This window comes from Ursus maritimus, unplaced genomic scaffold, assembly GCF_017311325.1.
Source record: "Ursus maritimus isolate PB19 unplaced genomic scaffold, ASM1731132v1 scaffold_33, whole genome shotgun sequence".
Lineage (NCBI taxonomy): Eukaryota > Metazoa > Chordata > Mammalia > Carnivora > Ursidae > Ursus > Ursus maritimus.
Window position 1 is genome coordinate 23,027,275 of NW_024425897.1, and position 20,917 is coordinate 23,048,191.

General features: G+C 47.3%; 1 protein-coding gene, 1 long non-coding RNA gene and 1 pseudogene across 11 annotated transcripts in view; 2 read left to right on the plus strand and 1 right to left on the minus strand.

The window, feature by feature from the left end:
• LOC103661156 lies at positions 1 to 3,290 on the plus strand. Of its 7 annotated transcripts, none has more exons than XR_005831765.1 (4): positions 1 to 855; positions 1,082 to 1,206; positions 2,001 to 2,073; positions 2,327 to 3,290. It is a non-coding gene; the product is annotated as an uncharacterized LOC103661156 (long non-coding RNA). The 7 variants fall into 7 exon arrangements; XR_567986.2 differs by having other exon boundaries at positions 5 to 855; positions 1,156 to 1,206; positions 1,406 to 2,073; XR_005831762.1 differs by having other exon boundaries at positions 9 to 855; positions 1,156 to 1,206; positions 2,337 to 3,290.
• Positions 3,291 to 9,243: 5,953 nt separating this feature from the next.
• On the minus strand, positions 9,244 to 9,934 carry LOC103661155 (annotated as a pseudogene).
• Positions 9,935 to 15,010: 5,076 nt separating this feature from the next.
• Positions 15,011 to 20,917, plus strand: part of LOC103661266 (MLX interacting protein) — a 59,054-nt gene continuing 53,147 nt past the window's right edge. For 3 of the 4 annotated variants that reach the window (XR_005831766.1, XM_008688976.2, XM_040619974.1), the window contains exon 1: positions 15,011 to 15,423. Coding sequence is in view for 3 of the 4 variants with exons in the window: in XM_008688976.2 (XP_008687198.2) it covers positions 15,011 to 15,423 (413 nt within the window). In the remaining variant the exon portion in view is untranslated. The remainder of the gene's footprint in view (positions 15,424 to 20,917) is intronic. The other variant, XM_040619975.1, reaches the window with a different exon arrangement.

Sequence of the window (20,917 nt, forward strand, 5' to 3'; positions counted from 1 at the left end):
GGTGTCAGGAGGTTTCTAGGTGGAAGGAGTCCAGGCATGGAGCTAAGAAGCTCATTTTTCCTTGTTGATGCTAAGGAGCAGGCTGGAGGTTTCTGAGCCAGGGCTCTGCTGGGCTGGGAGTAGTATTTCCAGGGAATGGCATGGATTGGAAAAAGCCCGACTAGAGATGGGGACAAAGCAACTAGGGAACTGGGGCAATAGGCCAAGCAGGAGGCCAGGAGTTGGCAAAAGGCCAAGCGCTCCCAGGCACTCAGTACTGCAGCCCGGTGGGGTGGAGTCAGGTGGGCTGGGAGAAGCAGGTAGAGAAACTCAGGTCCAGGTATTAGCCCAGACTAAGCCAACAGGGGTCATGGAGGTCCACAGTCAAGACCAAGGAGGGACTGCAGACCTTAAAGGCCCAGTCAAACCATCCCCGAGTGAGGAATGCTTTATTTCCTTCCAGAGGCTCCTAATAGACACCTTGCTCTTTGTGGGTTGCGTTCCCCTCTCCTGCCAGTAGGGGTCACCCCTGCCCACTCAGTCCCAGGGGCGGCCAGGCGATGGAGGCTGGTACCATCCCCACGGTCCCTCCCCCTGGCCACGGTAGGTTCAGGGATGGCTACGTAAACCGACGTGGCCCAGTGAGAGTCAGCCCTGGGATTTCTGTGGGAACTGCTGGGAAAGAGTCCTAAAGTAGTCCCTAGGGAATTCCCTAGAGGGCCACCTTTGCAGCAATGCTGGGAGAGTCCTGCTTGACAAAGAAGTGAACCCAAGGACAAGTGGAAAGATGGGAGTTGGAGCTTCCTGAGAGCTGCATTTGAACACTCAGCCCCAGCCGGCCCTGAAGCCAGCCCTCCTCCTGAACTTCTCAATCCCGTGAGTCGATACATGCCCTCGATGGTTTGGGTCCGTTTTCCCTGGGTCTTCTCCCACATGAGCCCGAGCTGTCTGTCCCAGGGCTTAGAGAGTGTCCTGGATGAATCCAGAGGAGGGGTGGTTGCCCATATGGTAGCTCTGACTCCTGATGGTGTCATTCCCTTGGAGAGAGTGTCTCTCTCTCCCCCCTCCCAACTTCCCCCTTTTAATGCTCCCATGTGACAAGGGCTTAGATGACTCAGAGTTCAAGAAAAGGAAATAAACAGGATAACACGGACCCGTTTTGGATTTCTCAAACAGCCACTGCTGTCATCCTCAGAGCTCCAGCACTTCAGAGCTGTGTCACGTCAGGTAAGAATCTTAACCTCTCTGGGCCCCAGTTTCTCATCTATAAAGTGGGAAGATTAATAGTGCCTACTCGGGTTGTTACAAGGATTAAATGAATTGAAGTGCTTGGGACAGGTCCTGGCACGTAGGAAATCTTAATAAATGTTAGCTGCTACTGTTATTGCTATTATAGTTACTATTTTCAATCATGTCTAAACTCCAGATGTCCTGCTCCTAGAGAATGAGGCACAGGGAGAGGCAAGAATTGCCCAACCCCGGCTGCTGTGGGCTTGCCTTCTGAATTATACTTGACCCTCTGAAGACCAGCCTCTTCCCCAAGTGATTGACCCTGGGGGTTATCCACCCAGGATAGCCTGAACTGTGCCTTATAGGATGAGTAGAAGCCTGCCAGGAGACAGGAAGAAGGGAAGACACTCCTGGCTGAGGAGATTTGAGGACACATCCCTGTTGTACTCGCTAGCTGCTCAGTAAAGCAGGCCCAAGTGGGGAGCTTTGGGGCCCTGGGTCTCAGAGGAACAGCCCACTGGGGACCCAGTTTTCCAGCCTTCCTTCTTCACCGCTGTTCTTCCTCCACAGGCTCTTGAGAGAAGAGCCTCTGGGGGGCAGGGACCAGGATGTGGTGCCAGGCCTGTGGGTTCTGACTCCCTCCAGGATACCCCTGGGACACTGGTCCCCATGGATGCACTGGGTGACTTGGGGCCAATGGCTTTCTGTCTTCAGACCTTGGCAGAAATAGCAATTCGCTTTGCACCAAAGAATCTCAAGAGACTGTTAATTCCTGCTCTTTTCTCCCTCAGGGCTCCTCGCTTATGAGCTCATTTGACCTCTGTGTGGTACTTTAGAGCAGAAACCAGCCTTCCCATTATACAGGTAGGAAAACGGGGGCCAAGGAAGGGACCGAACAGGGACTCAGCGAAGGGGGCTTTGGAATTCAGCCTTTCACTAGATGAGGGGTCAGCAAATCCAGCCCACGACCTGTTTTTGTAAATAAAGTATTATTGGAACACAGCCATGCTGGTTCAGTTACGTATCATCCCTGGATGGTTTCTCGATACAACAGCAAAGGTGAATCGTTGCTACAGAGGCTGTATGGTTTGCAGAGTCAAAAATATTTACTATCTAGCCCTTTACAGAAGAAGTTTGCCAACCCCTGGAGTGGACCACACTTTCCCATGGAAACACCATGTAGATGAAAGAACAAGAATAATAATTCCCTGCTATGTGCCAGGCACCATGCAAGACTTTTCTGGAGTGTTTATCGCCACGTAAAGGTGTAGCTCAATGAACTTGCCCACGCCGACTACAGCTGCACAGCCCCCCGCTATCCCTTCCAGGCACTACCCCCAAAGGGCAACCGCTCTCCCTCCTTCTGTTTGCACAGGTGTGTTTTGCCTGGTTTTGACATTTCCGTTCATGGAATCACAGGATGTGCTCTTTTGTATCTGGATTCTTCCACTCTGTGTGATGTTTGTGAGCTTTATCGATATGCTTGCACATCATTGGAGTCTGTTCCCCTTGCTAGAGAAGATTCCATAGGGCAAAGACACAACAAGGTACTTACCCGTTCTCCGGCTGCTGGCCATTCGGTCTGTTTCCAGTTTCCATGGAGTATGATGACTATGCAAGATATTGGACCCCCCATGATGTCATCTCACCCTGGCCTCAACCCTGAGAGGGGGACCCCCGTGTAGCCTCATTTGGAAGATGTGCAGGTTTGGAGACACGGCAGGTGAGGAAAGCCTTTGGTGACGGTGTGCTTGTGGTCCTGGCTCTCTGGCTTCCATGTTAGATTCTGGCTTGAAATCCCACCGTGACTACACACTGCATGATTCCATTTGCATGAACTTTCTAGAAAAAGCAAAACTCTGGTGACTGAAGGTAAAGCCCGGGTTGTCGGGGACTGGGAGCAACAAGGATGGACTGCAAAAGGGCAGGACGTGCTGGAAATATTCTAACACTGGATTGTGGTCAGGATCACACACCTGTGTGAATTTCTTCAAAGCTCATCAAGTTGTATGCTTCAGGTGGGTGAAATGTTATGGGATGTAAGTTATACCTCAATAAAGCTGTCCTCCCCAAATCCCAAATTCACACTCATCTATTTCTTTGTGCGTGCACACACAGAGCTCCCCCTGCCTCAGTTTCCCTATCTATAAAACAGAGGTCACCGCTCCATAGATGCGTGAGGCCGATTGTGCAAACAGTGAGGGCCGTTTAGCCTGGACCTCTTCCGGCTTCCCCCACGATTAGACACTCCCCACCAGCGCAGCCTCTCTGCAAAGGCCTGGAGGTGGGGGTGGTCTCCCTGGCCAGGGGTGACATCTGAAGCAATCAGGATCCTGTTTGGCTTTGCCATATCCGACCTGCCTCCGGCGGGGGCAGGAGAGCCACGCGCAGCGGATGCACCGGCCCCAAACTGTTTCTCCAAGTAGTCCCCAGAGATGGCCCTTGGCTTTCAGTTTCTGCACTTGTTTATTTTCAAAGGGACGTTGCCAGACCACTAAGCCACCCCTGCCCTTTCATGGTTTGTTTTATGCAAGAGATTTCAGGAAGAGAGAGAGGAGGTAAAGCGACCTGAAACCAGTTCCTTTGCCAGCAAAGAACTGCAGCCGTCCCCAGCTGTTCGACTGGAGGGACAGTGGGGCCACCATGCCCTCTTGGTGACTGCCGGCCCCCAGAACGCTGGGAATCCTGATAGTGTTAATACTCATTGCAAATATTTAACGGTCGATGCTGGAACAATTGGACATCCACCTGCAAAAGGAATGAACCTCAGTCCATCCCCTGCACCTTAGAGCAAAATTCACTCAAAATGGATCTTACACCAAAATGTAACTCCAAAAATTCTAGAAGAAAACATAGGAGAAAATCTTTGTGACTGGGTTTAGGGAGAGCTTTTTTGAACATGACGTCAAAGCGCTAACCATGAAAGAAAAAGTTAATAAAATTGGACTTCATCAAAATTCAAAAGTTCCGCTCTGCTAAAGACACTGCTATGAGAACACAAACCACAGACTGGCAGACAACCTTGGCCAAACACATATCTGATAAAGGACTTGTGTCTAGAATATATAAAGAACTCCCAAGAGTCAATAATAAGAAAGCAAACACCCATGCCCGAAGAAGAAGAAGAAGAAGAAGAAGAAGAAGAAGAAGAAGAAGAAGAAGAAGAAGAAGAAGAAGAAAACCTAGCAAAATATCGGCATAGACATTTCATCGAAGAAAATAGATAGGAAGCAGATGAGCACATGAAAGAGGCTGAACATCGTTAGTTATTAGGGAAATGCAAGTCCAAAGCACGGTGAGGTGCCAGTACACTCCCACGGAGTAGCTGAGAAGACAGACCACACTGAGTGCCCTCGGGGGTGCGGAGCAGCCAGGCCCCTCCTGCCGTCCCACACTGCCGGTGGGAGCTAAAATGGTACGGCCGTTTGGAGAACAGTTTGGCAGATTCTTATAAAGTTAAACATCAATGTACCGTACTGCCCAGAAGTCCCACTCCTACATATATTTATCCAAGAGAAATTAAGATGTCCAAAAGCCTGTGCACGAATGTTTAGAGTTGCCTTATTTATATAATCACCCCAAGCTGGAAACGACTAAAATGGCCTTCGATGGCCGAGTGAATGAACAAACTGTGGTGTGCTCATAACACGAAATCCTCCTCCCAAATAAGCAGGAACAGGGGCGCCTGAGTGGCTCAGTCGGTCGAGTGGCTGACTCTTGATTTTGGCTTGGGTCATGATCTCGTGGTCCTGGGATTGAGCCCCGTGTTGGGCTCCACACTGGGTGGGGAGTCTGCTTCAGGATTCTCAATCTCTCTCTCTCCCCCTCTACCTCTACCCCTGCTCATGTTCTGTCTCTAAAATTAATAAATAAATCTTCTAAAATCTTTAAAATTTGTTTGAGAGAGTGAGCGAGAGAGAGAGAAGGCACATGAGAAGGGGCAGAGGGAGAAGGAGAAGCAGACTCCCCACTGAGAAGGGAGCCCTAAATAATTTTTAAAAAAGATTTTATTTATTCATTTGACAGAGACAGCGAGAGAGGGAACACAAGCAGGGGGAGTGTGAGAGGGAGAAGCAGGCTTCCCGCCGAGCAGGGAGCCTGATGCAGGGCTCGATCCCAGGACCCTGGGATCATGACCTGAGCCGAAGGCAGACGCTTAATAGCTGAGCCACCCAGGTGCCCCTAATTTTTTTTAAACAGGGGCACCTGGGTGGCTCAGTCAATTAAGCATCTGCCTTCAGCTGGGGTCATGATCCCAGAGTCCCGGGATTGAACCCCACATCAGGATCCCTGCTCAGTGGGGAGTCTGCTTCTCCCTCTGACCCTCCCCTGCTTGTGCTCTCTCTCTCTCTCAAATAAACATACAAAATCCTTCTTAAAAAAAGAAAAATAACAGGCATAACTACAGAGACATTGAAGAATAGGGAAGAATCTCAGATACATTTGCTAAATGAAAGAAGCCAGACTCAAGGCTATGTACTGAAAGATTCCATTTGTATGGCATTCTGGAAAGAGCAAAACAGGAGGGACAAGAAGCATATCTGTGGTTGCCAGGGGCTGGGGGGAAAGGAAGGGGTATGAGGGAAACCTCTGTGTGTGTGGAGGGGGTAGGGTACCAGAAACAGCCCACGTCTTGGTCGCGGTGGTGATGACATGACTATATATGGTTGTTCAACTTCATGGAACTGTACAAAGAGAGAGCTTTCCTGTAGTAAATGATACCCCAACCAACCAAACAGATAAAAATAATAATAAGCCAACATGGCATACCAGATGTCGGGCACTGTTTGAAGTACTTCACACATATTGACTCACTCAATCCTCACATCAACCCCAGGAGGTGGGCATTAATCATCCTAAATTGTGAAAGTTTTGTCCCCAGAGCTCTCTTGCCTTCTTCAATTTCCTCCCCACCTTGGTCTGACCCCTAACATGTTCTTCCTTCTGCAGCCCCCCTCTCCCGTGGCTGTCTTCTTCCCACAGCCGTAGTAGGGAAGAGTTCCCACTAACTTGCTCCCCTGAGAGGCACACAGCTTGGCAGGGAATGCAAACTCAAATGCCTGCAGGAGCCGGGCAGGTAATGTAAAGAAGCAAAAGCACACTGGGACAATCGGGAGTGGTGGGAACTGCGGGAAATGGGGCACCCATGCTGTGTCTAAAGGGGACAGTTGCTCCTGAGCTCCAGCTGCTACCAGGTGGAAATGATAAGGGCCCATTGTTGTCAGACCTTCTGATAGTTCAAGAAAATTCTAACATTCTCATGTTTATATGAAATATAATTTTTTAGACATCAGCAAACCAGCCAAATTAAGGGAAAAAAAGCCTGTCTGGATATGTTTTTGTTACTGTAAAATAACGGCATGTTCACCCCTTTCTTTTCCACCAAAATCACCCCCAAAGTACAAGAAAACAAGAAGCAGAAGCGGCAAATCCATATTTAGTGAAATAAGACAACATCTGTAGCCCCAAACGGCAATATACAAAGTGGAAAGAGGATGAGAAATGCAACTGAGCTCTGCAAGGTGGAGAAAGATCAGACCCAAGTGCTGGAGAAGTAGAATCTAGCGAGAGGCAAGCCAGTCCCCTCCCGCAATCCCAGAAAGAATCAGGAACTGGATGCAGCAGCTACTGCAGAGAGCAGGGGACTAAGACGGGGCTTGGGTGAAAGTCCGTATATGCAACAGACCTCTAGGTTGCCACCCCCATCCTGCTCAGTCTCAGCTAACCACCCTCTCTCCCTTCCTCTGGAGACAGGAGGTCTAGCATCTGGAGAAATTACACCAGAGAGGCTCCAGACCCATGGGCAGTAGCACGGAGGAGTGCAGGGAGTGAGCTGCCAGAAGCTGCAGGCAGAGAGTTTGGTGGCAGTGGACAGATGAACAGCAAGGCCACTGCCCCCTTCCCTGGCCTTGCTCCAGAGATTCAGTAGCCAGGCTTATCCTTTCCCAGAAGGCAACTGGAGCTCCTCTGTGCAATCTGAACCACTCAGAGCAAAGACCTCCAGATTGTGACATGTAGGAGTCTCCAACCTAAAAGCTCCCTGGCCACCCACTGACTCACCACTTGATGAGCCAAGTTCCTGCCACACATGCTGCTCCTAGTGGTCATTCTAAGGGGCATCCAGACTTTTGAGGAAAGCTTCCCTCATGAAGAGAGAGTTCAAAACAAACCAATGGAAAAAAGAAGAAAAAGAAACATAAACAATTCAGGGAGCAAAAGATAATTTCAAATAAACTCAAAGTAATATTCTTAGATGCGATGAGATTCCATCTCTGAAACAGGCACTGGGTGCTCTCTCTATAAAGAAATAACACTCCAAAAATAAGAAAGACCTCTAAGAAAAAGAGTTTTAATGTGGCATAAGTTAAAATTTTGGTGAAATTCCCCTAAAAGTAGGTCAGAGAGGGGCGCCTGGGTGGCACAGCGGTTAAGCGTCTGCCTTCAGCTCAGGGCGTGATCCCAGTGTGATGGGATCGAGCCCCACATCAGGCTCCTCTGCTATGAGCCTGCTTCTTCCTCTCCCACTCCCCCTGCTTGTGTTCCCTCTCTCGCTGGCTGTCTCTATCTCTGTCGAATAAAGAAATAAAAAATCTTAAAAAAAAAAAAGTAGGTCAGAGAGACAAAAATCGGAAAATATAATAAAATCAGAGAATTGATCCAATAGTTCCAATATCTAATAGAAGTTCCAGAAAGAGAGAACAGGAAAAATGAAAGGGAGAAAATAATCAATTACATAATATAACAAAATATCCCTCACATAATGACACAAAACTTCAGGTTAAAAGTGCCCACAGAGGGGTGCCTGGGTGGCTCAATCAGTTGAGATCTAACTCTTGGTTTTGGCTCAGGTCACGATCTCATGGGTGTGGGATTGAACCCTGCGTCAGGTTCCACACTCAGTGCAGAATCTGCATCAGATTCTTTCTCCCTCTCCCTCTGCTCCTCCCCTGCCCGCATGCCCTCTCTCTCTCTAAAATGAATAAACAAAATCTTAAAAAAAAAAATAAAAGAGCCCACAGAGTGCCCAACCTCATTCATTTTAAGGGGATCCACACCAAGACACATGATCATAAAATTCAGAACACTAATGACAGAAGATTCTAAGGCTCCCAGAGAGAAAAACAGATCACAGGAGGAAAAAAACAAAAGCAAAAACAAAACACAACAATATAGGAATGGCATTGGAGGGGCACCTGTGGCTCAGTCAGCTAAGTGTCTGACTCTTAATTTTGGCTCAGGTCATGATCTCAGGGTTGTGAGATCTAGTCCTGTGTTGGGTCCATGCTCAGTGGGGAGTCTGCTTGAGATTTTCTCTCTCCTTCTCCCTCTGGCCCTCCCCCAACCCACTCTCTCTTTCTCTTTCTCAAATAAATAAATAAATAAATAAATCTTAAACAAACAAACAAAAAAGAATGATATTGGATGCCTCAAAAACAATATCAGAAGCTACAAGATAGTGGAGCAATATCTTTCAAATTCAGAGGGCAAATGATTTTTCACCTTCATTTTTTTACCCAGCCAAACTATCAAACGAATGTGCCGGTAAAATAAAATCACTTTTAGATGTGCAAATCCCCCAAAATTCTGCTTCCCATGACCTTTCTGCAGAGGCTACTGGAGGATGTACTCCTATGAAACAAGAAAGTACACCAAGACAGACAAAGACAAGTGGTCCAGGAAATATATTTGTGTGTTTCTTTCTTATAAAAGGTAGAATTGATGTTTTATTGTCACTTATAATCAGAGGGTAGTTGGGTATATAGTCTTCATGCTTGATATTTCCTTTGAATAAATGAAAAAATTATAAGGTTTTTTAAGATTTTATTTACTAGAGAGAGAGACAGAGAGAGAGAGAATGAGTGGAGGGGAGGGGCAGAGGGAGAAGCAGACTCCCCATTGAGCAGGAAGCCCAATATGGGTCTCAGTCCCAGGGTCCTGGGATCACAACCCAAGCTGAAGGCAGACACTTAACTGACTGAGCCACCCAGGCGCCCCCCACCCCAAAATTGTAAGTTTTAAACAGGCAATGGCTGGTTATGCTCCAGCAAACATGATTAGATTAATTCATTCTTCAAGCTTTTCCTTATTAACTCCAGAAAATCCACCCACCTTTTGTCCTTTTTTAAACAAACTGGAAGGTTGGCATGCATTTGCCTTCACACTCTGAAGCAACATCCCGGCAGTCAGTCATTCACATCTGCTTCAAGGGACATCATGTTGGAACACTTTTCAGAGAAGGAATGAAGAAAGGCTTGATCATTTTGCAAGGCCCACAACATGTGAACAAGAAGTCAACTGCTACAAGTTTATCTCCTGCCTGAAAAGCATACTTGCTCTTGATCTCCTTCACCATTTTGGTGGCTGGGGTCTGACAAGCAATTGTAAAAACCAATGAGAGGGGATCCAAAGCACCATACAGAGCTTTGGAAAGGGAGGTCCCAGTGCAATAGCTATGCAGTAAGCCTAGACAACAATCGATCCATGTTGTTAGGACAAAGGACTTCAGTGGGAAAAATTGAGGCTGATAAAATCTGACAGGATCGAGTCTGTCAAAATTGTATTGAGATATATTTAACAAAACTACTGGATGGTATGGGAAGTCTTAAACCATAGGTTCAAAGAAAGCTAAACAAATGGGGGAAAAGTGAGGCAATTGTTAACTCCAGGAAAAACAAAAATTTCAACAATTTCTTGTTCAAAGAAACAAGGAAAAGAAATTTTAGTGCACAATAATTTTGTGGCCAGGGGCGCCTGGGTGGCTCAGTCAGTTAAGCATCCAATGCTTGATTTTGGCTCAGATCACAAGCTCAGGGTCATGAGATCAAGTCATGAGTTGGGCTTTGCGCTGGGTGTGGAGCCTGCTTAAGATTCTCTCTCTCCCTCTTCCCCTGCTTGTGTGCACATGCACACATTCTCCCTCTCCCTCTAAAAAATAAAATAAAACAAAATAAAATAAATAATATAAAATAATTTTGTGGCCAAAATAATAAAAATATTGAATATGAATTTAACAAAATATAACTTAACTGTATTAGTAAAATGAGGGAGGAAAGAGGTGTCTAACAAAATAAAGTAGAATCATTTTTTGAATAATTTAATTTTTTACTTAATGAATTTATTTGAGATAGAGTGTGTGTGTGCATGAGCGAGCACAAGTGGGAAGGAGGGGCAGAGGCAGAGGGAGAAGCAGATTCCCCAGTGAGCCCCCAACTCGGGGCTCAATCCCAGGACCCCGGGATCATGACTTGAGCTGAAGACAGATGCTCAACCGACTGAGCCACCCAGGCTCCAAGTAAAATCATTCCAACGTAAGTCAATAGATGATATCTGAAGTTGATGATTTTAGAATATGTATAATGAGAGAGGTTTTTTTTTTTTTAAATTTGGAGATAAATAGTAGAAGTAATAACTAAAAATGTGAAAGGGATTACCTCTGGGAAGAGGTGGGTAGCGCTGTCAGTTAATAAGGGGCATGGCATGGGTGTGTGGGGGCCAGATAGGGGACTGCTATTTTTAATTATAAGACTTCTAACATTAGTTTTTAAAAACTCTATTTTTTAATATTTTACTTTTATAAAAATCTTCTAAAAATCATAATTTTAAAAATACAAGTTTAAGTTTTATTTTATTTTTTTGCTCTACACTGTTTCTTGTACTCTGTTTACTTGAATTTAATTTTTGCTTTGCTGAAGAATAACCTCCAGTAATTCTTTCAAATATCTTATGAATGAAAAAGCCATTTATTTAACCTTTTATCCTCCAAGATTTATTGAGCTAAAATGACACATAGTAAAATTCACTCTTTTCAGGCATACATTTCTATGACTTTTGAGAAACTTACACAGTCATATAAGCGCCACCATAATCAAGAGAGAGTATTTTCATCACCACAAATAGTTCTCTTGTTCCTTTTTGCAGTTAGTTTCCTCCCCACAAGCTTCTGGCAACCACTGATCTGGCTTTTCTGACCCCTATCATTTTGCCTCTTACAGATGTCATATAAATAACTGGTATCAAACAATATATGATCTTCTAGGTCTGCATTCTTCGACCTAGCATAATGCTTTTGAGAGTCATCCATGGTATCCCATTAACGGAAACCAAAGGTATAATTGATCATTACTCATCAGTTCTATTCACTAAATAGTTCCAGTCATATGCTCGGATTGTACTTCCTGGCTCCTTAGTGTTTGGGTGAGGCCATGTGATGAGTTCTAGGCCATGACTGGCGAGTACATATCGCTTCTGGGCTGGACCATTGAACCGTTAATGTGAGACCCACTGAGCTTTCTCTTCCTTTCTGCCACAGTGATGGGCAACATTCCTGCCAGCCTGAGTCTTAGAGTGACTACAACCAGCAGAGCCCACTGCTGACCTGTGACGGACAGTAGCCAATAGATAGGTAGCTAGAATGAGAAAACACACCTTTGTGGTTTTAAGCCGTTGAGATTTGGGTGGTTTGTTATCACAGCACAATCAGCCTATATTGATCCATACAGAAGGCTTTTGTTTTTAAGCACTGGAAATTTTTCTTTCATTGCTGCTCGGATTATTTTTTCTCTCTCTGTTTCCCCTCTCTCTTTCACTTTCTTCTTTCTTTCTGGAACTATTAGGCAGGTGCTGGAACTTTTGAATGTATTCTCCATGTCATTTACCTTCTCTTTGTCCTTTTAGAATTTCTAGGAGAAATTCTGTTTTAATCTTTTAGCTTACTACTGTGTTGTCCAGCCATATTCTTTTGCTTTCAACTCAGCTTTAAAAATATATATATTTATATTTATTTTCCACGACCTCTATTTGCTTCTTTTAACAAAGAAGCTAAAATGAGTTTTTGCTTGATGGGTGCAAAATCTTCCACATTTTTTTCTAGAGCTATTAATTATTTTTAAAGTCTTCTGTTTGTTCTGTTAACTTCCTCCTTACTTGTTAGTTCTCATGTAGCTTTCTTCCAGAGTGCTGGCTTTCTTTAACTGCTTGCTGGCTGAGTTTTCCTGGTCTGCAATACTCTGTGTTTGGGAATTCCTATTTGCCTGATTGTTGATTTGATGGAGTGTTTCTGAGTTTTCGAGAAGAGATGGCTGTCCTTACGAGGTTCTGTGTTCTTGTGGTTTGCTGGGTGTAGGAGCTCTCTGTCCTTTGTGGGAGTTAGCTCCCCTGGAGCACTGCCCTGCATGTCCCTCTGCACGTGGCTGTTGCTGCTTGCTACTCTGCAGGAAGGAAGGTGGGGCCCCTCAGGCTAGATTCTCTGCAATCATTTCCACATGTCCTGGTAAACTGCCCCCAAGACCTTCTCCCTCTAGCCACTGATTGCTTTTTGCACCTTCCAGATCTCACTCTTGGTAATTCTCTGCTTCCTGCCTTTTAAACTGTGTTTTCCTCCAGTCTTTCTTTTTTTCTCTAATATAATCTTTAAGAATCTATGGTGTTGATTAAACGAAGCATGTCTGTGCACTGCATATGGCCCATGGGTTGCCAGTTCGTAACATCAGCCTTAAGAGAGGTTCTGTCCTCCTAGGGAACTGATGTTTGCTTTTTTAAATTAAAAAAATAAAGCATACATCCTCCCACAAGGATGTCTTTGTGCTAAGAGACCAAAGAGAAATAAAGAGTATTAAAAAAAAAAGATATATGAGTAAGTATTGTTTCTTTTGGAAATTAGAAAATACAGATAAGCATAAAGAAGAAAATAAGAATCACTCCACCCAGAGATGACTGGTGTGAAAGTTATGGTGCACTTTCTCTCTCTCTCTCTCTCTCACACACACACACGTGATTTTGTTAATATTGGTTTGAAATTGATATCAAACTACCGATAACGTTTTAAAAGTTGGTTTTCCACCCAACAATATATCATGGGCATCTTCCCATGTCAGTAATATTTGCTTCATTTAATATGTCCGTGTTTCAGGGGTGTCTGGGTGGCTGAGTCGATTGAGCCACTGACTCTTAGTTTCAGCTCAGGTCATGATCTCAGGGTCCTCAGATCAAGCCCTCTGTCAGGACTCGGTGCTCAGCGGGGAGTCTGCTTGAGATTCTCTCTCTCTGTCCCACCCCCCCCAAAATGTAGTGTTTCATTCCATTTGGAGCCATAATATACTCAATGAATTCCCTCTTGTCAGACATTACGTCGTTCCTAATGTTCAGTGATGCTACAATCCAAGGATCAAATTCTAAAGTGGAATTCCTGCATCAAATGCAGGAATTTAAGAGTTTCCCAAGGAGAGAAGTCTTCAGATGAAGAAAGGCAAGTCAAAGGGTGGCCTTGTAGACACCTGCAACCAGCCTTGGGAGCGCTGCTTTGGGCAAGGGGAAGACCTGAAACTCACACTTGAAGCTGCCAGTCCCTTTGCCTATCCTTCCTTGGAGACATCGGGGGAAGGAGGACGCACAGCCACTTGGTAAGAGCCCTTTTCACTTACTGTCTGAGCACTCTGCCCTTCCAGAGGCCCTTGTCAGGAGGAGGGTGGGGCAGGGTGCTCAGTGTCCACCCAAATCTGGAAGTGAAACTGGTTTCAAAAAGCAGAGCACAGAAGCTGTGGAGGACGCTCAGGGGACTAGAATAGGTGCTCTCGGCCAAGTGNNNTCCTCTTTCCCTCTCTTGATGCCCTGTCATCCCTTATCTTCCCAACATGGCCCACACCCCAGGCTGGCTTTGAGTCCCTGAAACCTTGACAGCTTTCTAGAAGTGCTATTAGGTTGAACCACACGAAATTGCTGCTTCTGTAGGTCCAAAGTGGTTGAGTATTGGCAATTTCTAGGTACCTCTGGTCTGGTTGGTTCCATTGCTTCCGTCTGTGGAACATTTCTTTAGCACTCGTTCGGAGCTAGGCACCGTGCTAAGCAATTTATCATCATTTTAAACCGACACAACTTGCTTAGACATAGAATTGCTCCCTATTTGAAAGAGAAGAAAACTATGGCTCAGAATTTCCCCTTTCAGAATCGCTTGGGAGCTGATTCACCCTCCAAATTTACGATCTTAACAGTAACGACAATATTTGGAGTTGTAGTTAAAGGAGCTGGAGGCTCTGCCACGTACTGACTGTGATGTCTCTTTGAGAGTGCCTTAACTTGGCAGAGCCAGTCTCCACCTCTGTGCATGTAAGGTCCCAGTGAGAAGTGTTCTTGATATTGTTTCCGTGTTAGAAAAATCAGTTTGGTATTCAGAGACTCAGTCTTTTCCTCAGTAAGTTGGATATCATAACCACTGTGCTCAGCAACACCGGGAACCAGCTGTTAGGACACAGTTCCAGGCCCAGCCAGAGAAAGCGGAGCCTGGGAGGGGGAAGGAGCCCCACCTCCACCCACCACGTGGAGCGCCCGCCCCGCCCGCAGCGCGATTCCCGGGAGGGCGGGGCGGGGTCGGCACTGCACCGCTCGGCCAACGCCTCTTCAAGGCCACAACACTTGTGAGTGGCACCACCTGGCCACCGCGGCCCGCAGCATCCCCGGCAGCAGGGAGCGGAGGGGCCGGCGAGGGGCGGAGCCTCAAGGCGTGGCCTCCGGCGACCTTCCTCCCCGCCCCACCCCCCTCCGCTTTTTTTTTTTTTTTTGTCCGCCTAGATGCGGAAAGGCTCCCCTGCGCCTTTAAGAGGCCGACGCGGGCAGCCGATTGGGCGAGACGCGCCGGTGACGTCACACCGGGGCCGGCGCCGAGGCGGCCCCGTCGGCCCGCGCCCTCCCCCTCCCGCCCCGCGGCGCGCTCGCGGACCCTCCGCGCGCGGGCCGGGCCGGCACCCCGTCAGCCTCGCTCACCGGCGTCGCCCGGAGCCCCGGGGAATGCCCCCGGCCGGCACCCCCTATGGCCGCCGACGTCTTCATGTGCTCCCCGCGCCGGCCCCGCAGTCGGGGCCGCCCAGTGCTGCTCAAGCCTCAGGTGCCTGAGGACGACGACGACTCGGACACCGATGAACCGTCCCCGCCGCCCGCCTGCGCTTCGGCCACCCCGGCCCGGGCCCACGCGAGCGCCGCGCCGCCGCCGCCCAGGGCCGGGCCGGGCCGCGAGGAGCCTCCGCGCCGCCAGCAGATCATCCACAGCGGCCACTTCATGGTGTCGTCGCCACACCGCGAGCACCCGCCCAAGAAGGGCTACGATTTCGACACGGTCAACAAGCAGACGTGCCAGACCTACAGCTTCGGCAAGACCAGCTCCTGCCACCTGTCCATCGACGCCTCGCTCACCAAACTCTTCGAGTGCATGACTCTGGCCTACAGGTAGGGACCCGGCGACCCCGGGCCGGCCCCACCTCTCGAGAGGAGCTTCCTACTTTGACAAAACCCGCGCGGAGGGCTCGACCGCCTGAGGACCCCAGGGCTGCATGCATTCCCATTGGTTCTTGCCCCTTTGGGAGGATTTATGGATCTGGGATCCTCAGTGGAAGCCAGAGGGGTCGGTGTCCTGGCTTCTTCCCCTGCTAGCAGTGCTTGGGTTCTTCCGGCTTCACGTTCTTCATCCAGGCCCTCGCCTCCAGTGTCCCGAGGCCACGAAAGAGGTGTAAATACAGGCTGCCCCTTGTGTTACTCAACTCTCCTCACCCCTTCCCCCAAATGCTTTGTGTGTTTCCAGCAATATTGAATAGTGGTTAAGAGCAGCTGTCCAGGGGTGGCTTAAGTGCTGGTTGCAATATTTAATGGTTGTGTCAAATCTCAGAGCCTGTTTCTTGTTTTATGAAGAGGGGATGACAGTAGTATCAGCCTCCATTGGCTATTTTGGGGATGGAAAGAGAGAGGTAGTGCTTATTCCAGTGCCTGACACATAGTTAGATGCTCCATGAACGTTAGCTACTTCTCTTATTGTCCCAGCGGAGGGAGGCTGGGTCGCCTCACATCTACTTTATTGGGAGACCCTCTCCCACCTTAGTGGCCACCCTGGGTGCCTCCTAGGTAGACTTTTGGAGCCACAGCTGTTGGAGGTGCAGTCTGCCCCCCTGACAAGTTGGAAGGTTCTTTGGTCAGCCCTGAAACGTTATATGGAGATGGCATTGTTGAGGGCAGGCATCCCAGACACCATTCTGACACGTGGATCCAGCTCTGGGCAGAAATCCCTTTTTTTTCTAAGTCACAGATACACCTGGCCCTCATGAGTTAAAGTGTCTTTCCACCCTCTCCTTCCGTGTGCATGTTAGGTGTTTATGCCAGGTGACTGCTTCAGCAACAGAACTTCTTTTGGGCTAGCTGCAGTGCAGAGCAGTCCAGTCCTGCACGAAGCTCACGATAGGATCTCTGCTTGGGTGGGGGTTATTGTATTGGTAACTGGACTGGCTCAGGCTGTCTTAGGTCTGCTGTGCAGGCAGCACAGGGAAAGTTTCCTAGGAGACTCCAGAAACAGGGTAAAGAAAAGTAGGTACGTTCCCCCCACTCCCCCCCCCCTTTTGGAGAGCCTTTAAACCCAGATATATCCAAGTTAAAACATTACACATTTACCTGAAGTTAAAACATGGCTCAGGGTAGCATTTTCCCTCTCTGGAATAAATGATTAGTCAACTTGTTCCTTTGTTATGTTCCTGAAACGAACCCTCCCACCCCCACCCCATTTCCTCTCTTGAAGGTTTCCCTGGTGGTTTGTTTGCCACATGGCTGCAGTGTATTACCCAGAGCTCTCTTCCCATCCCCCTTGCGTGGCACATTGGTTAGGTTCTGCTCTGATTCTCTAGTCTTGCCAGTTTGAGCTGGCACTGAGCCCGTGAAGATGTTCTATTTTTTTTTTTTTATGGTATTGAGATTGCAGCCTTTTGCCGTCTTTTAGCCCTACTTTCTCAGTCTCGAATTTTGAGCACTTCATTGGAATCAAACCCACCTAGATCATAGCATATGCCACAGGAGCCTTTTCCAACAAAACTATAGGTGAAAGACAGGAATGTGTTTTATTAAGAGGACTTAATCCTTTTCTTTCTTTTAATATAAACTTCTTCGTGTACTGGGAGAGAAGTGATGATTAAGTAGCAGGAGGCATGAGTAGAAAGCTCTTACCTAAGCTTTGCTAAAGGAAGAATAAACCAGTCTTCCCTTTGCCCTTTTAGGTTTGGATAACCTAAAGGCTTATTATTAAATAACACCAAAGAATTTTAGTAATGGCATTTTTTCCCCACTTCTTTCAAAAATATCTTGGCAACTGGCCATTGCTCAATTAAGTTTCTTGATTGCAAAATGCGCCCTTACCTTGCTCTTCAAGACCTCCAGCCCCACTGGCTCTTTCGCTTTGCTGCAGTTCCCTATGCACAAGTCCTGCCACTCTGCAGGTCCCCAGTGGGTATCTGCCTAGTAATTTCTCATGAAGATACTCTTTGTCTCGCTGATTTGACTGTCCCCGAATTTAGTTGGCAGTGTGGAACTGTGGTACAGATTGACAGAGGAATGACTCAAAACCAGTTGTCTGGGCTGTAGCCCCTGGCACAGAAAGCAGCAAGAGAACAGAAGTGAGTTTCTGACCTCAGCTGTCCTATCATGACCACTAGCTGGCTGTCAGAGAAGGAGGGTTGAGATGGGGGCAGGGAGGGAAGCAGACTTGATCTCACTGGTGGTCTGACTTCCCTTTCCATGGGGTTCAAGCCTTCACCACTGTTGTCCAGGTTTTCTCCTTCTCCTTGGACCTAGACGAAGGCCAGCGGGGCCTCTTCTGCGTGACTGTTTCTGGCCTAGGCTCTTTCTAACCTCAACTTCCTGTCTGTCCCCTGGTCTCTTGGTTCTAGCTGCCTAACTCTCCCTGGTACACTCTGTGCTTTTTTTTTTTTTTTTTTTTTTTTTTTTTTTTTGGTTTGGTTTCCTGTTAAACTGCTGTCTCCCAGCTGTTTCCAGATGAGGTTCAACAGCTCTTTTGGGGAGGAACTAAGTGCAAGGGAAGTTGTGGTTATTTTTTCCCCAGTCCCGTGAAGTGGTCCAGGGATTCTGAATATGATCTGTTCCTGAACATGCAAAGTCTTGAACTCCTAAAGGGTCCTTAGCAAGACTGACTTTGGGTGGGGGAATAGGGTGTTTGAGAAATGGGGACTGCACGTGAGTGTGCCCAGTGGCCCGTCTGGGTAAGTAATAGTGCCAAGGGGATTCCAGCTCCATATCTGGCCTTAGAATCCATGTCCTTCCCACTCTGTGATGCTAAGTAGCCCCATAGCAAAACATCTTGATTTGGTCCTACAATGGGTGCTCAATTACTGGGACGTTCTGGAGGGGAAGAAGTTGCCTTTCTCCAAGGCAAAGTTTAGGTGATAGATCATGGGGAAAAAGCCCGTGGTTTACCTTTTCAAGCCTTCCTGTCTGCCACTGTAAAATGGGGAGGATAAAACTGACCTGCAGGATGGATGTAAGGGTTAGCGGATAGAATGTCTGGGAATGTGTCTAGTACCTAGCAGGCAAGAGGGGGCTTCACACGCTGAATCCAGTTCTCTGTCTTTACCAAGCTGACGTTTAGGAGGACCAAGAGTCCTCATCTGTAAGCTGAAGGAAATAACGTGTCTGACTGGGGTCTTTCAGTGTAGCTTTCAAATGCCTGCTTGACAAATACTAAATAGACGCATTCTTGCTTTGCCCATGCTTTCCAAGCTCCACAATGGAGCTATGTACTCTAGAACATAGCTCATGGTTCTTGCCCTCTTAGCATTTTAAGGAATGTCACACATGTAACTCACCCACACAGATTCTGATTACATCTAGTAGATAGCTTTTTTGGGGGTTGGTTTTGGTTTCACTTCTCTACCTTTTTATGTAACTCTTTATTAGGAAGCCTAGGTGTGAATGTCTCCAGAGGGCAAGAGATGTTGTTGTTTTTTTTTTTTTTTAATGTATTTAGGGATAAGCAGTAGCTTTCTGGACAATGGGTTTCTGCTTAAGTGGATATCTGAGGAGACCTTTTAATTTGGACCTCTGAGATAGCCTTGGGATACAAATTTCCAAAATCTACCCCTGTATACGTATGCTCTGTAGAGTAATCATGTGTTCCTGAACCAAGGTAGGAATCTCTGCCAGACTTAAGGAATTGCTGGGATTAAAGGTTTAGAGCGCGGTATCCTCCAAATTTTAGGTTATCAGTAGAAGTACTTTCTAATGCTAGGCATGGTAACTAGATGTAAATGGGAACCATGCACACAAATGACTAAATTTACTCTTCTGCAACCGTGCCAAAGATAAGCAGGCTTTCTTTTGCACTTTTTTCAGTATTTGATCATTATATAGAATGGACTGAGGGGCATGCACAGGTGGGGATGAGGGCTACAGAGATGAGAAAGACAGTCCCTGTCCTTGAGGAGCTCACAAACTAGGGGGTGGGGGACAGATAGACAGTGGTACAATAGTTAGCAAGGGCTGTGATAAAAACATGAGCCAGCTCTGACGGCAGTACTGAGATTGAGAGAGTGCGTGTGTATTTACGTAATTGCTATCAGTGTGGATGGTTTCCCCTGACATCAGGGTTTAATACTTACCTCCCCTTCCCCATGTTAACTGTCCACAATCATGGACCATATTCCCCAGCAGGAAGCCCCAGTGTTCCTTTTCTCTATCTTCTTCCCTTTAGTAGACTAGGAGCAGATTTCCTTTTCACGTAGGGGCTGATTGGCTAATTGCCATCCTGATGGAAGGGCGAAGAAAGACGATAATATTGGGAAGAGCCTGGGAAAAGAAGTTAGAGGAGAAGGTGGGGGAATTTATTTGCAAGGGTGGAAGAAGGGATGAGGATTCACACTAACTGAGCACTCCTGTGTCCTGGATTCTCTTGATGTGATTTTTTAAAAATTTTATTTATTTATTTGAGAGAAAGAGAGTGAGCACAAGAGATGTGGCGGGGGGGGGGTGCAGAGGGAGAAGCAGATGCCCCTCTGCGCAGTGAGCCTGAGGATAATGACGTGGGACTCTGTCCCAGGGTCCTGGGATCATGACCTGAGCCGGAGGCAGACACTTAACCACCTCAGCCACCTAGGCGCCCCTCTCTTTAAGTGATCTTAAGCAGCTCTCACAATAGCCTTCTCAGGTGGGTGGTGGTGGAATCCTCATTTTCCATATTAAAAAAATACCCCCTCCCCAAGTTTAGAGGTTAATTTGCCCTGTTCTGGGGTGAGGCAGTGTCTCCGGAGCGGAAGTCGCCTCTCTCATCTGTCCCACAAAAGCCTGTGGTTCTGTTAGGAGGTGAGAGTGCCAGTCCTTCTAAAGCCAGGCATGGGGAAACCAAGATGGGGAAAAGGAATGCCTTTAGGCTGCTCTGTGCCCTTCCATGTGCTGCCCTTCCTACCCGTCCTTCAAGACTCAGCTCAAGCACTGCTGTCCTAGTACGGCTTTTCAAAGGGCGCGTATAGCACATTGCTCTGCAAATCCATGACCGTTGTGGATTCTGCCTCGTATTGTTACGTAGACCTGACGTGGCACCATTCGTGCTATCTTCACCTTTGACTTTCCCACAGAGCCTAACAGTGTCTGGCACATACTAAGTGATTAAGAAATACTTGGTGGTTTGAAAAGGGAAGCTCAGGGACCTAGAAAAGCCAACATTATAAACTTGCCCTTGGCGAGCCTTGTTTATCTTCACCTCTGCAAAGACAAACACAAACTCTGTGGAGCAGTGCTTTAGAGGATGTCGGTGTGGAGTGGGGCAACAGGCTGAGTGCTTTTGTTGGCTGGTATTTGCGTTGTGGCCCACGTGGACTGTTGCAGCAGATTAATGACACCCCTCCCCCCAATATCCATGTTGTAATTCCCAGAACCTGTGGATATGTTAGGTTAGGTG